The sequence below is a fragment of the Colius striatus genome, chromosome 3, assembly GCF_028858725.1.
Source record: "Colius striatus isolate bColStr4 chromosome 3, bColStr4.1.hap1, whole genome shotgun sequence".
Classification (NCBI taxonomy): Eukaryota; Metazoa; Chordata; class Aves; order Coliiformes; family Coliidae; genus Colius; species Colius striatus.
This window is the reverse complement of record NC_084761.1, coordinates 71,003,170-71,023,973: the sequence shown is the minus strand read 5'-3', so window position 1 is coordinate 71,023,973 and position 20,804 is coordinate 71,003,170. Positions and strand designations below refer to the sequence as shown.

The 20,804-nt window shown below is 41.3% G+C and overlaps 1 protein-coding gene across 1 annotated transcript in view; it reads right to left on the bottom strand.

Moving 5' to 3' along the window:
* Nucleotides 1-18,925, bottom strand: part of USP46 (ubiquitin specific peptidase 46) — a 35,077-nt gene extending 16,152 nt beyond the window's left edge. The window contains exons 1-4 of the mRNA XM_061993395.1: nt 18,431-18,925; nt 5,021-5,101; nt 4,032-4,245; nt 1,701-1,930 (exon numbers count right to left, since the gene is read on the bottom strand). Coding sequence (XP_061849379.1) covers nt 1,701-1,930; nt 4,032-4,245; nt 5,021-5,101; nt 18,431-18,466 — 561 coding nt within the window. The 5' untranslated portion in view covers nt 18,467-18,925. The remainder of the gene's footprint in view (nt 1-1,700; nt 1,931-4,031; nt 4,246-5,020; nt 5,102-18,430) is intronic.
* Between the last annotated feature and the right edge of the window lie 1,879 nt (nt 18,926-20,804).

Genomic DNA, 20,804 nt, shown 5'->3' with positions numbered 1-20,804 from the left:
AGGAACATCTTTTAATTCATTTTACTATTTTCCAAAGACTTCAAGATACAATAATACAAGAAAAACAAACTGGAAAAGTAACCTGAGTGGTATATGATATTTCTGCATTCACGGGAACCTACAGACAAGCCTTTCTACAGCAGCAACACCTACTGTTATTTTTTCCATAAATCTTGGTCACTTTGAATTACAAATAGATATTGTGCAGTTTTGCTGTTACCCAAAGATACATCCTGACTTCAGCACAGTGTGTCAGAGTAAACACTGGATATTAATTTAGAATTAGAGCACGACTCTTTTAAAAAAGGTTGTCAATTAAAAAACAATATTACCCTTTCACTTATTTTAACTTGCTGTTGTTACTCAGGTTATTATACTTGAAATAGATTAAATAATTTTCAATATCTCTCTCTTTTCAAGAGAAAGCTTGTTACAAACTTGGCCGAAACCTTTCTTTCGTGTTGACTATCACTACAATCCTTCTCCCCACCCCCTCCTCAAATATCTGTAGAAGTCATATTTTCTTGGAGTTCAGAGCGATTCTTTACGATTAGAAGTATCAGAGTATGTTCTTTTACACATCTGGTAGGACCTGGGCAGACCTTCTCTCACCTAATTTCAGCTGTCTAAAGTTGCATATTTAAACTCAGTTTGCTATCTGAAGATACTTTCTCTGGGTCCCTTCTCTCACCTTAATGCAGATAATTTAAAGTTGGATTTTCTTTAGAGGAAGCCCTTGGAAGCAGTACTGGTCTGAGTTCAAAAATACATTATTTTTAGGCCATATCATTTTGCTGGCTCAGTTCACAGCACTGCAGCAGCAGCTGAGTAACACCATGGAGCCAGGACAAGCTATATGGAGAAGAATACGTGATAATGATAATAACTTTCTGTTTCATGAAACAGTCTAGACACAGATGGAGAGAGATTCCTGCAGAAGCTGCTGCACAGTCTTCATCTACAGAAGGAGCTGGGAAAACTAGTTCATCTTTGACACATGCCTTTTACAAAGCAAAGGTTGGGTGAGGTTAATTCCAACCATTTTGGAAAATCAGTGCCACTGCTCTCCCCAAACCAGGTTTTTTTTTTCTGTCTGTATTACTCTTTCACATAGCAACTTCACAAAGAAAAACATTTTAAAAAATATTTCTTTTCCCTTTAAGTAGGAGCATGTGATTGAAAATCACAGAAAACAACAGGAGACTTGCAATCAGGTTACCTAACTAAAATTAAGTTTTACTCATACTTCAAACATACAAGATTTCAAACTAACAGCATCCTCTAGAAAATACTGGGGAGATAAACCAAAACATACGGTTTGTTAATAACAAACCCTTTGCATGCCAGTCACATTCTTAGGATTGAATTAACACAAATTCATCTTAACGTTTCCTTTCTTCACGGAATAATGATGTGAATATCTTCTCCCAAAGTTATAGTAATAAGGAAGGGTATTGATTAAATAGCAAGGACTTTAACTGTAGAAACATGTATTGGGACAGCAGCACTTGGCACAGATTAGCCAAGTAATGCTTAGGAAAAGAATTTTTAGAAAAGAATATACTCACTTCAAGAAGTAAAGTCTACAGGAATATCCACAATTCTCAGATGTCTGAAAAGATTCATATATTTATACAGATAAAATGTATCTATCTATTAATGGGCAACAACTAAAAAAAAAAATCTATCCCAATGCTTACGGTTTCACAGTTCAAACATCTAGTTTCGTTAGTCAGTGTTCCCTGAAAAATCTCATGCACCCAGGTGAGTTCTTGTTTATTGTTCTCTTCAGCTTCATTCATGTTGCCATTTTTCAGTTTCCCGTTTTGCTTTTCCTGCTTCTTCTCCTCTTGCAAAATGTCTGCAATGGTGTTGAGCAGGTAATTTAAAAACTCATGTGCATCCTGCTGCATGTAGTTGTCAAAGAGATCTGTGAAGAAGAGAGTCGAGATTTCTGAAGTTATCCTTTCCTTCCAAGAAAGCAAATTGAAGTCATTATTTCTTTTTAACACGTGTACTGGCCCTTGCTCAGCAAAGTATTTATAATCATGTTGAAGAAGAGCAGTTCTGCAGTCATGCTGGCTTCAGTGAAGCTACTTTGGGAGAAGGCTTCATCTCACCTAACTTGGACTGTCTGAAAGTTTACACTCTTCTTTGGAGTTGGCTGTGTAGGCTCCCAGTACAGTCAATAAAGAAAGCAAGAGGGTGACTCATCCAAAATTAATTCCTTAGACTAAATGCCTACATTTAGGCAGCACTGACTCCCACCTATATATTCCAAGTCCCTCAGACACTTGGGAACATCACAGAGATTGGACAGCAGGACACATGGCTGGGGAAAATGAAGACACTGGATGCTGACACATTCTAGTGTACTGTGTCTGTCTGGGATGGAGTGACCTTTCCTTATAGCAGCCCATACAGTGCAAGAGGTTGGGAGGGGACATAGGAGAGGAAGCCAACCCAAACTGGCCAAAGGGATGTTCCATGCCATGTGACTTTATGTTCAGTAATAAAAGCTCAGAGAAGGGGTGGAAGGCATTCATTATTAAAATGTTTGTCTACCTAAGCAACTCCTAATTCCTATGCGTACCAAGGCCTTGCTTCCTAGCGATTGGCTGAAAATCATTTGCTGATGGGAGGTAGAGAACAAATTTCCTTTGCTTTAGCTTTGCTTCCTCATGCAGCCATTGAGTTTTTTAATGCAACTGCTGTTATCTCAATGCGTAAGATTTTTTCGTCCGGTTTTCTTGGCCTGTCCTGCTGAGGAGGGGAGTGAGAGATAGGCTCAGTGGGCACCTGGGAGACAGCCAAGGTTAACTCTCCAGAAATAGTAATAATAACACCATCTAACAAAGCTCATTTTTCACATACAAATCTGATGAACACAGACTTGCCCTCTTCAATAAGAAATGCTTTCAGAAGGAGAGAGTACCTCAGTGGTGATTTAGTACAGACTTCTCCAGCAAAGGCTTAATTTACCTAACATGTCAAAGAAAAAAGAATTTGAGTTCCCAAGATATACGTACTTCTATCCCCTTACTCCTGAAAAAGCTCATGTGGATTTCCTCAGAAAATATTGCACAGATCCTTCAGCTTTGCAGTGTCTAGCCTGGACACATAAGCAGGTTAATACGTGCCATATCTGGCCTTAATTTATAAAAGCTGAAAACATAAGTTCCAGCCCCTAAAAGTTATCCCCAACAGGGTGGGGCATTTATCACTAGATGACTCAGAGATAATTTTGTCACACTTACAAATGCCTTGCTCTGGAATGAACAGTCTGCTCATTTATATGCTGTCACCAGGAAGAAATTTCTTCCAGGTGTCCTTGCCTCTACATTCAAAGCTCCCCTGCTTCTAAGCATACCACCCACATTGATATGAATCCAGGCCAAAATGGAGCTGTGTGGCAGGCTTCTTTATTTCAAGATGTTTCTCATATCCCTTAGAGAGAACTACTACAAGACTAGGCATATGCTGTTGCCAACCTAACACTCAAAAAGAGCCTGATGCTTCGCAAAGACTGTGCCCACCACTTGTAAAAAGAAGAACAGCAGTTCATGTGTAGTCCACTGAACACCCACACATATACACAGCCATCCTCCAGGATGTTTTGGACTAGTGCTGCCTGTACCACTCCTAGGTCACACACTTTCTATATTGCCTGCTGCCCTCCGTGTTTCTCTGCCATACTCCACAAAAAAACAATTAAAAAAAAAAAAATCCATCAGAGTGTCAGCCTGTTCCCAGTCCCAGCTCACTGTGCAGTGCAGGCAGTTCCACCATGCTGCAGAAACATCATTAATTCATGCACGGCTGGGAACTTATGGAATCTGGCACAATTATCTCAAGTACAATATCTTGTGCACAGATACCAAAATATTAAGACCTAAACTTCCCCAAATTGCTAAAAGCAATTTAAAAATCTAAGCTGGATATCTGACTGCTGTGACCACATTGCCCAATATGTTATTATACTTCCCTCATCCATGTATAAATGCCTACTAGGGTTCCAGTTTTACACTTACCGTTTTCTTTCCGTAACCTTGATATGAACTTCTTTGGTGGGATAACTCCAACTTTCTTCTTCTGAGTAGCAATACTGTGGAAAAGATCTGCCAGGCAAGTCAAGAGATTTTCCTTCTTTTTCTGTTGGGCCTTGTATGATAATACATTTTCCCGAAACGGCCGGCAAAAATACAATGCCTGCAGCACGGAGTTACAGTAGCAGGTGTTCCCAAACTGCCATGTAAAATTAAAAACAGTCTTAATCCCTGTGCATCACAATAAAATTAGTTGCTTCATTCAACTTCTGGCTTCTGTGCCCCTGTCACATACCAGCCATTTTTCCATGCAGCTGCTGTAGGAACATATTTCCACACCTAACCCTGACACTTCACAGAAAAAATGCTAGTGTTTTAAATTAACTATGACACAAAGTAAAAGTTTCCACTTGGAAGAGATGTAATTTTTGTACTGGAGCTCTTTAAGCTTCTTTCTGTATATTAACTTACTCTTGAAGGCTCTATCTTACCACTCAGTGGCAGAATAACTAATGTTTTCAATGGAAAGAATTACTATATCTGTTTTATTCATATAGGAATAAACAAGCAACTAAAAACTCCTCTCGCTCATTCTCTCCTCAGATAAAAAAGCTCCTCCTAAGAGAGTCCCCAATGTGAAGTGCTGTACCTAAGCCTGTACATACTTCCATCACTTCCTCACATTCCATAGCTCAAACAGACTTTTAACTTTATTGAAGTGTAAATTCTAATCTGTGGAAACATACATAGAACAGTAAATTGTTTTCTCTGGGGGCGTATGAAACTATCTTCAAACATCTAATACAGTTTTGCAATGTGTTTTGCCTAAAACTGGAATGTGATAAGCCCTTTCTTTTTTTAAAAAAGGCAATCCTACCCTAGAAAAGGGAAGGGGAAAAAAAAAAAAGGGGAAGTTCAGGTAACCCCAAAGTCATAGCTCTGTATTTTGTTTGACTACTGAAAACAGTACTTACATTGACCAATCCAAAGTAGTGTTCATTGATTGGAAACTGCTCTGGGCCAATGTCTTTTTCCAGAGCAGAGGCATTGGTGCCCTATAAAAAAGGAGAAAATAAATTACTTAGAATATTAAGGTTCTAAAGTTATGGACAGTATCAAGACAGAAATGGATTTTCCTTTCACCTACAGTTAGCCAAGCTAACTTTGCCTTACTAATGGGCAAGCACGACATTCACATGAGCCAATAGTTTGTAGTTCCAGGTAGTGGAGCTGGCCTAACCTAGACACTCTAGTAACAGCTGCCTAGAAGTGAACAGGTCACAGGAATAGTGGTTCTCCTCACAACCACCTTCCCCTTATTTTTACTGTGTATGTTGAAAAGCTGGATTCCATTACTCTCTTGCATCATAGAGGTACTCGCTGATTTTAAGCCAAACCCTCAAAGTTACCTTGGATAAACCAGTTCCTAGATGTAAGGTAGGTTTTCTAAGCATTACCAAAAAGCCTCTGAATCCCTTCTAACTCATCAGCAGCCTTTAACAATGTTGGGCTCTAGACTGGCACCCAGTTATAGTAACAACATCATGAACATTAAAAGCAAATATAATATATTTGCCATTTTGTCCTATCTAACAGCAAAGGGGGCATAAACTCAAGCACTGTTACAACTCATAGTCACTGTCTCGGTGTTCCAAGTCGTGTTCAACTCTATCTTCATGTCAACAGCAAAGCTGCTTTCACAATTACTGATAAGTGAAGCACAACCACTAATTTTGTATGTTACTTGTAGTTTTGATAGATTAAAAGGTCCCTTTTTAAAAAAGCTTAGACTACTGAGCAAGCAAGCAAGCTAGACTGCTGCCAAAGCAAACACCATCACTCCTACTCACTCTATAAGCATATAGATCCCTGTAGGACCTCACCAAAAATGCTATATTTGGACAAGAGTTCCTACCATTCATTTATTTAGGACCTGTGCATTAGCCAATGTCTAATCTGCATGATAAATGCTTTATGGATATCATACATTTATTTCCTCACTGAGCATGCTCTGCATTGTGAAGCATTCATATATGATGCCTCAGAATTTTCATCACAGAAGAATAGCAGTTGGTTGACTTTCATGAAATCATGTACAATGTCCCTGTACACATGCCAACATGTGAAACAGCCAAAAAAATCTGAAATTTTCTGTGTTTCCAAGGTTTGTTCAATTTCCTCAGATACCTCATCAGCCAAAAGTTTCAAAGTCATTGGTTATTAAACTCAATAATTCTGGTGTCCCTTCCCTTTCCTCTCCCCAAAGCCTGATTTGTGTTTCCTTAGTGCACCTACCATCACCACTGCTTACTTTATTACTTATTTCACGTCACCTTAGCAAAATGTGATTATTTCATTCAACAGAATCACTGGTGTGAAACTCAGCACAAGTGCTTTTTGAGATTTTGCATGCATAAAACCACTCCTTGAAGCTAACAGCTTCCAGAAAAGCTCCAAAGATTTTGTATTTGACATCCTTTTATCAGATATCCTTCCAATCTCTCCCTTTCTCTCATATACCCATAGCTCATAGTTCAGACCATGTGTGTGTGATTTACAGACATTCCCTCTAAGACTGAGGTAGTCTACCTGCACAAGGTTCCATGCAAAGCTTAAGGGATAAATTATATGTCCCCACCAGGCTCTGCTAAGCCTCAGCGAGAAACTTGGAAAAGGAATGATCTGTACAAAGTAATTACTGGCTACTTTTCAACAGAGATGACAGTGTGATTATTATGTAACTTCCATATGAAGATTAGTTTCTTTGCTTGGGAAGTCAGCCTTGCCAAACATGCATAGATTCAGCATCAGATTTACCACAAATCCAACTTCCCGAGAGAGTGGAAACTGATAAGACAGCCTATCCGATATCAATGGTGAAGCATACAGCCACAGTTATCCTCAAAACCTTGACTGATAGAAGAAAATTTTGACTACAGAAGATTAATGCAGCTTCTGAAGAACATGATCTTCACATTAATACTCACTGTACAGCACCCAGATCAAAGAAAAGGGGTTTTTTAAAATTAAACTTTTAGTATTCAAATCAAGTTCCCTAACATAAGAAATAAATGGGCGTTTTTCCGGTTTTGCAGGAAATACATTCCACACTGAAAAATATCACTCCTCTAAAATTCACGGAAAATTTTATTTCTAGAAAGTAACCTCTTACTCTTTCATAAACTACAGGTTAGTCTATGCTGTTAGATAAGTAGAAGGCAAGTGCTCTACTAACTAGTTGCTCCTACATTACTTGTTTGTCTTTCCTCCAGGGCCAGGGTTTCTTACTTCAGAGTGCCAAATGGTTTGACAAATCCTTTCTAGCATTTATAATGTCTTGTAAATATTGTGAGAAAGAGCAAGAATCAGGATCTACCAAACAAAATTACCACTTAAAACCAAAGAAATCCATACAGTGCACTAACTGATCTTCATATACAAACTATACATTGAATCTAAATTTCCAAAGTACATGCTGTTGAAACAACATATGCTTAGTAACAGCCTGTTATAGAGCTTTACCTCTCCAAAGGTTTAGCTCTTGCAAATAGAAAAAGCAGCACTGTGTGCTAGTGTCACAATAAAACAGAGGCTAAATTCAGTCTTTGAGTAAGTTCCCATGGACTTCATTAGGAGTCGTGCCTTCTTAAATCAAGGGCAATTTTAGCCTGGTTTATTTTAAGGTCTTCAGAAAGATATTGATAAACTTGTAGAAAAAGAACAGGAAAACAGGTAACAAGAACAGAGACTTAACACTCCAAAAGCAGGATATACTTCTTACATGGGGGAAAAAAAATGTAGACAGGTTATTTAATAAACTCAAACCATACCATGTTGCATATATATTACACATTTGGCATAGGAAGTCTCCTTGAGAAGCAATTGACATGGTGGTAAAAGATGATTAGGGGACTGGTACATCTCTCTTACAAGGAAAGGCTGTGGGACCTGAGGATGTTCAGTCTGGAGAAGACTCATGGGAGACCTTATGAATGTTTATAAATATCTAAAGGCTGGGTGTCAAGAGGACGGGGTCAGTCTTTTTTCTATGGTGCCCAGTGACAGGACAAGGGGTAAGGGGCACAAGCTGGAACACAGGAAGTTCCACTTGAACATAAGCAGAAACTTCTTTCCCGTGAGGGTGAGGGAGCCCTAGCACAGGCTGCCCAGAGAGGTTGTGGAGTTTCCTTCTCTGAGGGTTTTCAAAATCTGCCTGGACACATTCCTCTGTGACCTGATTGAGATGAACTCGCTTCAGCACAGGGTTGGACTGGCTGATCTCTAAGAGGTCCCTTCCAACCCCTACCATTCTGTGATTCTGTGATCAGAAATGTTTCCCAACACAGTATACCAGAAACTGTGCACAAAAGCCAGGCTAAACTGGAAAAAATATGTTATTAGAGATGTGTTAAAGGTGATTCAGAATTCAGTTTAAATTAACCACATCAAATATAAAACCATGTTAGCCTGTTGAGGTTAAACTACAGTAAAACTCAACTATAACTATGTAATGTGGTTTTAAGCATAGTTGTGCTTATTCTCACTCTCAGTAAATCATTTTGGTCACTTCTGCATTGAAAACCTGCTCAAACATTTTTATGCAATCCATTCCCTATGGTTTTATAAACAGTTCTGTGCTTCATCTAGGAGAAATATCCTACTACCGTAGGATATATGTGTATATAAAAAAGTAGCTACTCTAGTTACACAAAAATAATAAGAGTGGCAGTGCAGCCACATAGCCTGAATTGAGGAGAAACCACATAAGTCAATGGACTGGGATCTGGGACTATTAAATAAATTAATATCAGGGCATAGAGACAGTAAAGGAGACAGGCTCCTTCCTAAAACAATACACTAATGAACAAAGTGACTGTGGTGGATGGACTTTATGAGAATGGTAACTAGGTCAATGGGTACATGTGGAAATTCCTACTATATATTCTGTGGTGTTCGGGAATCTTGATTTCTCTGAAGTTCAGAGAAGTTTCACTTAATTCAACAATCAGTATTCAGCCCTTATAAGATGGCAAAGACATTCAGTTGAAGACATAGCCAAGTGTGGGTCAATTCAGGCCAAGTCAAGATTTCTGCCACAGCATTTCTCAAAAGCTATTCTGGCCATATGACCTATATTTCTTCCTCTTCTTATTTTGCTCTAGGCCTTTCAATGGATAAGTCTGTTGGTTCCCTTTTCAGCTGAAATTTCTGTTAATGTTGCTAAGAGTTCAATTTGTGCTTTGCATCACATGAAATAGCTCAAGCTAAAAAGCCTCCTGTTCCTTTGCACTTTAGTATGTAAACAAAATAACAGTGCGGGAGGGTAAAAAACACATCAGATTACATCATTAAATCACATGTAGCAAAATAATAAAAAAATAATTATTCTGTGGAGGATGAGAAATGGAAAAGAGCTAACAGGAAACATTGCAAATAGAAGACAGCAAATCAGGCTAGACTTTCTAGTGTGATAGAGCTACAAAAAGTGGCACTTACCTTCTAGAAATATGCATGTGCTTCATTTAAAGTAAATGAGTGCAGTAAAGAAATTGGATCGTTTCATAGGACACCTGTAGGTATTGCCAGATAAACAGAAATACAGTATATACAACCATCAAGCAATAAAATACAAAATAAGAAACAACAGGAAATATCTTGTTCAGGAGAAAAACTAAAAAATATAAGAAAAAACACCTAAAAATTCAATTGTGAAAAAAGAAATGTAACAAATATATAAAGAACAAGAGATCAAGGAAGGAAAATGGCTAGTCTGTGACAAAGGGTTTCAGATAATACAGAGCATGACAAAGGGCTTCAGATCATATACAGCTGCGAACTAGATTTCTGTTTTCTTAGTATTCAGGGAAAGTGAGAGCAATGTTCTAGAAACAGTTATTTCCTGAAGGAAGAAATTGAAGACTTAAGACAAACTAGGGGTGACAGTGTGGTCTGGTATAGAAGAAATTAGAATAAAAATAGAAACATCTTCAGGGCCAGGCAACTGGAGTTTCAGGATTTTGGAAGACATGGCATATCGAAGAGAAGGGAAAAAGAAGATAAAGGAAGATGATGAAGGCCTTCTGGCCAACAAATGGCAGTGATGGATAACTCGAAAGAGAGGAAGCAACTGTAAATAAAAACCAAACTTAGCTCCCAGAAGTAACACAAAGAAAATATGAGTAAGAGAAGAGTAAGCAGTATCACACCATGCAGTATATATGCAAATGCTTTTAACAGATGCATCTCTTGTTCTCAGTGTGGGACTTTGACTTCCTCAGGGATAATCTCAACTTTCAGAGGTACGGTGAGTAATTGGAATAGCTGAATGAGCCTTCTTCCAAACTCAGATATTAAATATCAAACCTGAAATGTTACTGCAGTTTTCAAAGTGTAAGTCAGTCTCACAAGTTGGTTGAATTTAATTAAATTAGCTTTTTATTTCCTTTCTGCAAATAAATATTTATTGTTCCTCCAGCAGAACAATGTTGGGTCTTTGTTGCCACAAGATAAAAGAGGAAAGAGTGGATGCTATGTATCTAAATAAATTATTTTTGTGCATTTTTTTCTAAGAACTTGAAAGGAGATGTCTAACTTGTTTTTTGCTGGATGCACTAAACTATATCTAATCACAAATTAAGGATTACATCTACCATAAATAACTTCAGCTTTTTACTGTGTGGTTACCAAGAAACGAATAAAAATTGAGAGGCCTGAAATCCTGAACCACTTAAAATCTTGGACAAAGTATTTAAGGCATGCAGTCTTACATAACTTAAAAGACTTGATTTTCTCAAAGCACAAAGCAACCAAGTATTGAAATGAGGTTCTAGTGAAGTGTTACAAGTTCAAGGTCTAAATCCATAAGTAATTTGAAAAAAAATATTGACTTTTAAAGTTTCCATGATTAGACCACCTTTACCAAAATGCAACTCGGTACTCTCTCATGAGTCTGTTTCTATTCTCAGCTTAATTGCACTTGCATTAGTGGCACTCAGGCTTTTGCTGGAAAATTTTTTTTGTGTCAGTTTCCTTCTTCAGAACACATAGACTCAAGATGGCCTCACAAGTGAAAAAGATATTCAAGTTTGCTTACAGACTACAATTTCTTCAATAACACTTTTGCGTAGGCCACCCAGGCTGCATGCAGGGTGTGTCAGAGCACTATAAAGGCAAGGCACCTTCCTCACAGACTTTATCACAGGACTTCAGACATGACTTTACGTCCGGGTTTGTGTGCTAGATTTCAAGAAAGATGAAGATAACTGATGAGAATCCAAAAGAAGGCAGTCAAAATGAAAAAGTCAGCTTTAGAGAAAAATTACCTATAAAAAAAAGGTTGAACAGGGTTGTGTTGCATAAGACACAAAAGGCTGAGGCAGGGCATGACAATGTTTTCAAGTATATAATGTGTTACAGAAGGGAACTAGTCTGTTTTCGATCTCAGGGGTGAACAGGATAAGAAATACCAAGCTCAAGTTATGCTAATATAGCTTCAGGTAAGACATAAGGAAACATTTTAGTCATAAGGACATTGAAGAATTGGGATAGCGGGCCTAGAGAGGTGATGTAGTCACCATCACTGTAAATATTCAAGTTTGCCAGACATATATCGGGAATAACATAGATTTATCAAATGGAATGGCAGTGGACAGTTGGAAACTTTATTATTGTGGGACAGTTTAGATGCAACTATTACTAGATCATTAATTGTGAAATCAAAGTAAATGATCACAACACATTGTATCTCCTAATGGCTGTCTTGAAATCATGAGCACAGCAGCCTTCTCTACAAAGGCTGAGCATACTGAAAAACATGCTTATAATGGAACTCTGATGATGAAGATGCAAGCTCATTTCTTCCCCAGAAGTACAGATACACTGTATTGTTATTAGTACATAATGTATAGAAATGTACATATCTACCAAACAGCCAGCCAAGGATAGCTTCTTGAGGCTAAAGTAAGATTAGCAGACAGCACTTTGCCAGACGCTTCTCTGGCCATGATTTACACTCCACAGATGTGACTCTTCAAGGCCACAAGAATCTCAACTCCTGCATTGCACTTGCCTACCACACACAGTTAAAAAAGGGTCCCAGTTTGCTTTTAGTCTCATCTCTTCCACAATTCAGACTCACTCAGGCTTGCTGAGCTGTAATTAAGAGGTTTCTTTACTAATGCATTTAGCATTAACAACTGATTTGCTCTTAATTCAGCAACTTGAAGCCAAAGATGATATACACCTAAAAGAAACACTGTGTAAAACACAGATAGTAATCACTCCTTGTCCTGTTGTGTTCATCTTCTCAACAACTGATAACCACTTTAGCCATAAAACAGGTACTCATGCATGACAAGCCTCAGTCATTAGTTCAGGTTTTACATTGTAAAATACATGTTAGGATGTTTCTCACTTCGCATATTCTCTTCTATCTAATAAAATAATACTATTTTTGGACTTGTGTTTATTTTTAAAGGAACGTGTACTTGCTGCTTGTCAGTCCAATAGCCATTTGTCAGCCATACTCTCAAGTTTCTCATTACTTCAGAAAGGTATTACAATAATAACACTTCACATTTTCTATACTTTTAATATTTTTCTTTATATATTTTCTGTATTGTCATATGGAAATTATGCACTCTTCATACAATCATAGAATGGTAGGGTTGGAAGGGACCTTTAGAGATCATCTAAGTCCAACCTTCCTGCAGAAGTGGGTCCACCTAGATCAGTTCACACAGGAACACATCCAGGAGGGTTTTGAAAACCTCCAGAGAAGGAGACTCCACATCCTCCCTGGGCAGCCTGTGCCAGGGCTCCGTCACCCTCACAGTGAAATAGTTTTTTCTTATGTTTAAGTGGAACTTCTTGTGTTCCAGCTTCATTCCATTACCCCTTGTCCTGTTGCTAGATGCCATAAAAAAAGGGGATGCCCCAACCTCCTGACACCCACCCTTTAGATATTTGTAAATATTAATGAGATGCCCCCTCAGTCTCCTCTTCTCCAGACTAAACAGCCCCAGTTCCCACAGCCTTTTCTCATAAGGAAGATGTTCCAGTCCCCTGATCATTTTGGTAGCCCTGTGCTGGCCTCTCTTCAGATGTTCTCTCTCCCTCTTGAGCTGAGGAGCCCAGAACTGGACACGGAAATCCAGATGAGGACTCATCAAGGCAGAGTAGAGGGGGAGTAGAACCTCCCTTGACCTGCTGTCCACACTCTTCTTGATGCATCCCAGGATGCCGTTGGCCTTCTTGGCCACGAGGGCACATTGCTGGCTCAAGTGTAGTTTATTGTAAACCAGGACTCCCAGGTCTCTCTGCAGAGCTGCTCTCCAGCAGGTCAATCCCCAGCCTGTGCTACTGCATGGGTTTGTTCCTCTGCAGGTGCAGGACTCTGCACTTGCCCTTGTTGAACCTCCTGAGGTTCCTCTCTGTCCAACTCTCAAGCTGGATGAGATCCCGCTGAATGGCAGCACAGACTTCTGGGGAATCAGCCAGTCCTCACAGTTTGGTGTCATCAGTGAACTTGCTGAACTCTGTCCCCTCATCCAGGTCGATGATGAAGATGTTGAACAAGACTGGCCCCAGAACCGAACCCTGTGGAATTCCACTGGCCACAGGCCTCCAACTTGATTCTGTGCCACGGATCACCACCCTCTGGGCTCTGTCATTCAGCCAGCTCTTGATCCACCTCACTGTCCAGTCATACAAGCGACACTGCCTGAGCTTTCTGATGAGAATGTTATGGGAGACAGTGTCAAAAGCCTTGCTGAAGTCAAGGTAGATGACATCTGCTGCTCTCCTCTCACTCTTGAGACTATGCTTCTAAAATGGCATTGCTTGAATTGCCTGTAACTGACCTTTTCAGATCTAAATATGCCTTTAGATAGCTGGTTTTCTGTCTCAGCAGGTATTATTCTGCCTTAATCTCTGTTTATGAGACATTTTAAAAGTCATGGAGAAATATACACTACAGGTTGTCCAATTGAATAAATCCAGTTGAAAGTCATAGCATTCAATTCTGTAGTCTTAGTCAAAGTTTGCTTTGTACAACATTTCTACAGCATTAAAATAGTTATTTGCTTCCTGAATGTACAGACTCCCAAGTTTTTGCGTTTTCTTCTACAACTAGTTTCTAGCATGATTAGAAAGTTTTTTGTTTTTAAGAATGAGAGCTGAAATTGACAGAAATTCACATAATTCTTAGTGCATTGTATGGATATTTTCCTGAAGGAAAACCAATTGTTAGGAAACTCATTGAGACTATGAGAAGAGCAGGTGACATGAAAGTCCAATTAATCTGAGGAACTGCAACACTTTTTCCAAAGCACGTTGATACAACAGCTACTAAGGAGCAACTGTGAGGAATTTCAGTTGACACTTTGTATCAGAACTGATCTGGATGTGTTCAGAATGTCCCATTTGATAAACTGATAGACCACTCTGAAATGCAGATCAGATTATTTTAAATACTACTACAGAATTTACGAAAGGGGGAATTAATACCTGTTCTTAGCAGAATACTAAAAGGTATTTAGGAGAAATACGGTCCACAGGGCTTGTTAGCCATCTCTGAAAAAATATATGTCAACACATTCTGAAAGGGTTAGATGTCCTTCACTGCATATAACAGTAATATCCCCAGGCCACAGCCATAGCATGATCTTAACCTAAACTCAAGACTGTAACAAAAGTTCATTAATAGAGAAACATACTGGAAAGGATTTCACTAAGCAACAATCTTAAAATGCCAGCATGCCTATCTGCCTTTGAACCAGCATTTTGTACTTGAGTCATGGGGTTATCTCCCAGAAACAATACCAAAGAGGATTACAGCATCCTAGGGCCTTTTTAAAAAGCACATCTCAGGTTTGTGTCTACAGTCTAGAAGGGTTACAAGGCACTGGGTACTGATATTCTCTCAAACAGGGTTCCTTCAGCACTTCTTCACATCAGTTGTACATTTTCTACATAAAAACATATACACTGGCAACAGTCAGTTGTATATCTATCTCCTTCTGTGGTGAACTCGGTGTGCAGACAGAGTGGATGAGCTTTCCCAACATCTGAAAGGCAGGCCAAATGAACATTTTGGAGACTAGACCTCCCTTTTCAGTGATGGTAGCCACTGTGCCCATTTAAGAGTCCCACCAATTCCTTCAGGCATAGTTGCCTTCATCCCCTCTGGCCGAGCAGAACAAGTTTTAGTTAGCTCTTTGGTTTCTTTAACCAAATCAGGCAATAATTACTAGTATAATTATGGAGACAAAACTGGTAAAAGTGGAAAGTTTGCACCTATTTTTTTTTCTTACTGAATAGCTCCTACCGTGTCTGCTTCAGCTTATCCTGTTAATATACAGCATTAGATTTGTGTTGCAAGTAAGTTAAATACTGTCCCTGACTTCCTTGCTTCACTACAACTGTTTTGATCCTTCCTGTAAAAGACTGAATCTCTACCATCTTCAGGAGACAAAAATTACAACCTGAGATACTTGACCTCAGGCAGTCAATTAAATAGCAAATATACATCCTAAAATGCTGACTAGCCACGTTCCCTTGAGATAAATACCTTCAGCTACACTTCATCTACTTTAACTCTTCAGGACATGAATGTACTTGGATAAACAAAGAAAAAACTTCATCAAGAAAGGACTACCGCTGAAAACAGAATCTATGTTGCATTCAGAGAAGGACAAACATTGCAGAAGCAATTCCTCCCTCTGTCTCCTCCCTAGTCAACCAAGCATCATCCATTTTTTTGCAAAAGTTAAGAAGGAAAAAAAAAAAAAAATCTCTGTAAGCACTCTCAAGTGTAACAAGAATGGAAAAAGGTACAGGATAAAACTTTTCTTTTTTTCAATACTGTTTCAATCAGGTAACAAAAAATTAGAAAGATATTATTATGCAGCATTATAAACTAAAATACATTACATTACCTATGAATGATAACAGCTATTTCTTTGTCCACAAATTGTGAAGGAGTTCAAGCACTACATTATAACACAGCAACAAGGTCTGGGAATTAATATCTTCATCTGGTAGATTTCTACAGATGGTCTAAATCAAACTAGCACTAAAAATACTCAAGTTTTATACGTATCTAAGGTTTTCTTATATACCTCTAACCTTCCAAAGTCCCGTTCTTATGGAGGGCTGTCACAGCTCCTTCTAAAAACCTACTGAAGTTCCAGTCCACCACCTCATCTAAGTGGACACATTTATGAAGGAGCCATAATGCAGTGTTGCCAATACTTAGAAGAATTTCTCTTTCTCTTACAGCCCCAAATTCCTGCAGCTTTCTAAAAATCCCAGCTCTTTTTCATAAAAGAACTTCCAGTCCCTGTGGATTCTGAATGTGACTAGCACAATCCAACATCTCTGAAAGCTAAGTACAAAGACTCCAAAGAATATGTGGCTTTAAAACATCATTATCATCAAACCAACTTCACCTTCTGTCACAGTAATGTTGCCATGAGCTAGAATTGCCTTCAACTATGAGCCCTGGTATGCCTTTCTTGCCTGAGGCTCTGATTCTTCCCTTCAATCTCTCAGTTTCTCCGATGCTACTTTTGCAGGGTGTACTGGCAGCGACAGCTGAGCAGCACACCATTAGAACAACCTCATCAGCCCAAATCTGTTCAGTCTTTGGGAGGATACCGTATATAAGCACATCTGATCGAAACACAAGAAAGAAACTACAGAGTTCCTAGCACTTTATGCCAATGTAAAGTCTTACATCCACGTAAAAGCCTCCAGCTCCCCTTCACGCAGTGCTCCTTAGAGCAGTGTGCAGGGCATCATACCCATCATTCAATGGCAATACAAACCGGAGCCTGCCTCAGAAGGAAGGGAAGGGCACCCAGCTTTTCTTCCCAGTCCTCTACTGTTTCCTAAACCTTTTGTTTGCAGTATCCCTGGCCCACTGGCCCAAAGACCTGGAAATTATTAAGAACAAGGAAAAGCATAGACAGCCAGTTACTCTTGGTGAAGAAAGGTGAGCATCCAGATTACTCTACCTCAAGCCTGGATTTTGTATTAGGTTTTTTTAAGCCCAAATCCAACCCTCCCTCTCAGCATTTCAGAGCAGGAGTTTCAAGAGGGATAACTGAAGCTTAAGACAGAACTATGCATGGGATGCCCCAGTCATCTGATTGGAAACAAAAGAGCAAGCCCACATAAGTACAAGTGTGGATGCATGGAAGAGGATCAGGCTCACAGTCCACATTCCCTCAGACCACTGCTGCTGACCTGACAGGAGCCAGGACGCTGGGGCTGTGCCTCTTGCCTTACCCTGGAGGCAGGCTCCATTCTCCAGGGCAGATGAATGGCATGTGTGGCCTCTCCAGCACAAGGCATGCTGGGGCACCACATGGAGGGAAGCTGGCAACTGTGTGCAGTTGCTCTTGATGAACCTGGAAATAAGGGGGAAAAATACAGACTAAAACAACAAAATGTGCAGAAACAGTCTTCTGTTTTGTATTGGGGTGCTTAACACACACCCATTTCTTTGGTGACTTTATTTACTGCCTCATTGTATTAATAAACCTTTGACAAGGTTTGAGCGCTCCTTTCCCCGACCAAGAAGTTTCAAAAATCTAAATCTAATCAGACGCTCCAAGTTTATCAGGATTAAAATTAAACCCAAGTACAACTCAGAAAATGCCCTTTCAACTCTTCCTGGGGACGAAAGTGGCAAAGCCTGAACACAAAAAAACCTAAAACATTCATGTGTCTTTATTCCTTCCCAATTGCCTAGTCTGGTTTGGAGAAATATAAGCAATTCAAGAGTACTTAACAAGCAGTAGTCCTCTCTGAGTAGCATGCACTGCAAGCTAGATCCCGAGGTCTAAAACCAAGACTTTCTATAACAGGTACCTCGCATTGAGATTCAAAAGCATATTATCCAGCATCTAAACACCCCTGTTTTCTGTGTAACCTGGGAGCTCTCGGCCCAGTGAGGCCGCAGGGTACCTGCCTGGGAGAGTTAAATGGGGTCACTGACTTAACGTGGATTCAGAGCCTAAGTTGGGGTCCGTTCGCAGGATTATTAGGGCAGCAGGAAAGATGGGTGGGCTGCGGCTCCGTCTGCAACGCGTAACAGCCGAGGCCAGCCCCGTTCCGGAGGGCCCAGCATCGGCTCAGCATCTCCGTCCCTCCCCGGCAGCTCCAGCAGAACTCCTCGGGACATCGCCGCGCTCCGGCGGCCAACTCCATCGCTGGCACATCCCGGCGCAGCCCGGCAGGCTCCCCCGGCGCCGGGGGCAGGGATGCGGTGACTCCGGGGGAGGCCCCCTCAACCACCCCTTCGCCGGCCCCGGCAGGGCCTGCCCCCGGAGGGGCCGCCGTGCCGTGCCGCCCCCGCCCCGCCTGCCGCCACCACTCACCATATTACAGATGGAGGCGATGTTTCTGACAGTCATTAGTCTAAAGGTTGCAGCGATCCCACACCGCCATCTTTATAAGGTGAAAACAGCCCCGCTCATGGTGGGAAGAACGCAGGAAGGGAGAGGGGGCGGCGGCGGCCGCTTCTGCTCCGGGGCTGGGATAAAAGCGAGAAGAGGAGGGGACTGCACAGGCACCCTTTGCGCCCGCAGAGCAGCGGGAAGGACGGACCTTCCTGCCCCCCCTCCTCCCGGCGAGTGACCGGGAGCGTTAGCAGCGCGAAGAGAGCCGCCGCATCTCCGCTCCTTCCGCCTTCCACTCTCGCACGGTCCGCAGGGCCCCGGGCTCCCGCTGGAGCGCTCAGCCGCGCCTCTGCGCCAGCCGGCACAGCGCTAATCTCTCCCTTCCTCCTCCTCCTTCTCCTCCTCCTCTCCCGGCGGCTGCCGTGGCCGCTCGCCGCTCCATCGCAGCGCCGCGCCCGCTGATCCGCTCTGACAACGCCGAGAAAGGGAGGGGAGGGAAAGGTCAGGGTCAGGCAGCGGCCCGGGGCAGCCCGGCGGGCCCGGCCGGGGCGCTGCCGCCGCAGCCAATGCGCTGCGTGGGGAGGGGGCGGAGGGGAGCTGCCCCGCCGCCTCCCCCGGCCCGCGGCTCCGCGCCGGCCCGGGACGGGCACTCCGAAGGGAGCGGGGACAGCTTCACCGCCGGGCCTGTGGACCGGCTGCAGAGCCGCAAGGCAGACTTCAGCGCTGGCAGGCAGCGAGGTGAAGAGGGGAGGCAGGGTCTGGGCAGGTGTGTGCTAGGGGCTGCAGGACCGTGAGTTAAGACGTGTCCTCTCCACCTAATTTGCGGTACGTGGAAGCCCAGGCACTTGCGAACCCCAGAACAGTAGGCTGGAATGTAATACACTGCCCACAGCGGGTGCCTTGAGCTGCCATTCACGCAGACAGCATTTATCTTAACAAATGCTGTTTCGGGACTGTGTCCTTATCACACATCCTAGTGCCAAAGTGCTCACTCACAAGTTTACAACATGTGACATTTATAAACCACCATTAATACATTAAGCTCAGCTCCTCTTCAAACATCAGTAAGGCCCATGCCTTTCACCAAGGCAGAGCAGTGTGAGTATATTAAATTTACACACATGATAATAGCACAAGGTTGTTAAACAGCTAACTTGAGGCCACACAGCAAATCCCTCAGAGAAGCAAGAGCAGAGTTCAGCTAGGGCAGAGTCTCATCTTAGAACTCTCCTTTTCCTTCACAGATGTTGCTGTTTTCAGTGGAATCCTAAGGCCTGTTTATGGTTCCTCTGCTATGCTGAGGAAATTGTTCAAATGGAGAGAGAGAACTGCAAACATTGCTACAGGCACCTCTGCTCTGGGCAGCACCTGGAACTACAGCACACTCATGCTTGGATCCTTTTTTTTAACTTCATAACAGGAGAATATAATAATTTCAATCTATGGAGCCCAGCCTCATGGGCTTTATTGATAGGAAACCTTCTAAAGCCAGAAATTTTTATCATTTCAAGAGAAAGTCTATGACTACCAAAAAAAATCTGACATCAGCAGTAGCATGTAAAGAGAATTCCTCACATTGTTAGGTGAGTGGCCTCAATCCAACTCATTGTGGACAAGTGACCGCTTGATAAAAATGTTACCAATTTAGCATTAGGTGGCAATACTGTTGGCAGTTTCAGCAAAGAAACTCAAAAAGGAGCTTTCAGACATAACTTTCTTTCCTTGGTAAGTAGGATTAGTTTTGCTAAATCACTGAAGACATTTGAAATACAGGATAAAGATTTTTGGACATTATGGAGCGTAGTCATCAGGGCTGCTAAACTCCTTCAAAAATCCACAAATCGCTATGTAAAGGAACAATCAAATAATATAACACAAAGAAAATAATCTTTGGTAAAAATCTATTAAGTTCATGGTCTTACATTCTATGTGAATTTGATCTCAAGTGTTTAATTTGCTTAACTTCTGAGGACTGGATTAGATGCAACATCACAGGTTTCTTGCCGTAATCGAGGGAAACGAGAGTTAAGCTGAGGTGTCACTTCAGGACTGGCCACCCCCAGCCCCAGTTCTGAGGCAATCAAAGCCGAACTGGTCTCCAGGACATTTCTAACCAGCCTACAGAGATGGACAGCACTGTGCTAGAGCTGGATTTTAAACGCTAATCCCTTTTGTTCTCAAAGCCTAATTGTGTGCTCTTTGCTGCAGCTCCTTCATTTCCATTTGCTGTAGAGACTCCTACTTGCTCTCAGTGAAAATTTATGAAGCAAATGAATGGGTTGGAGAGGTGATTAAAAATTTAAATGAAACAAAATGTGGTGACTAATAAAGCCATTTGCCTCACATATATTTT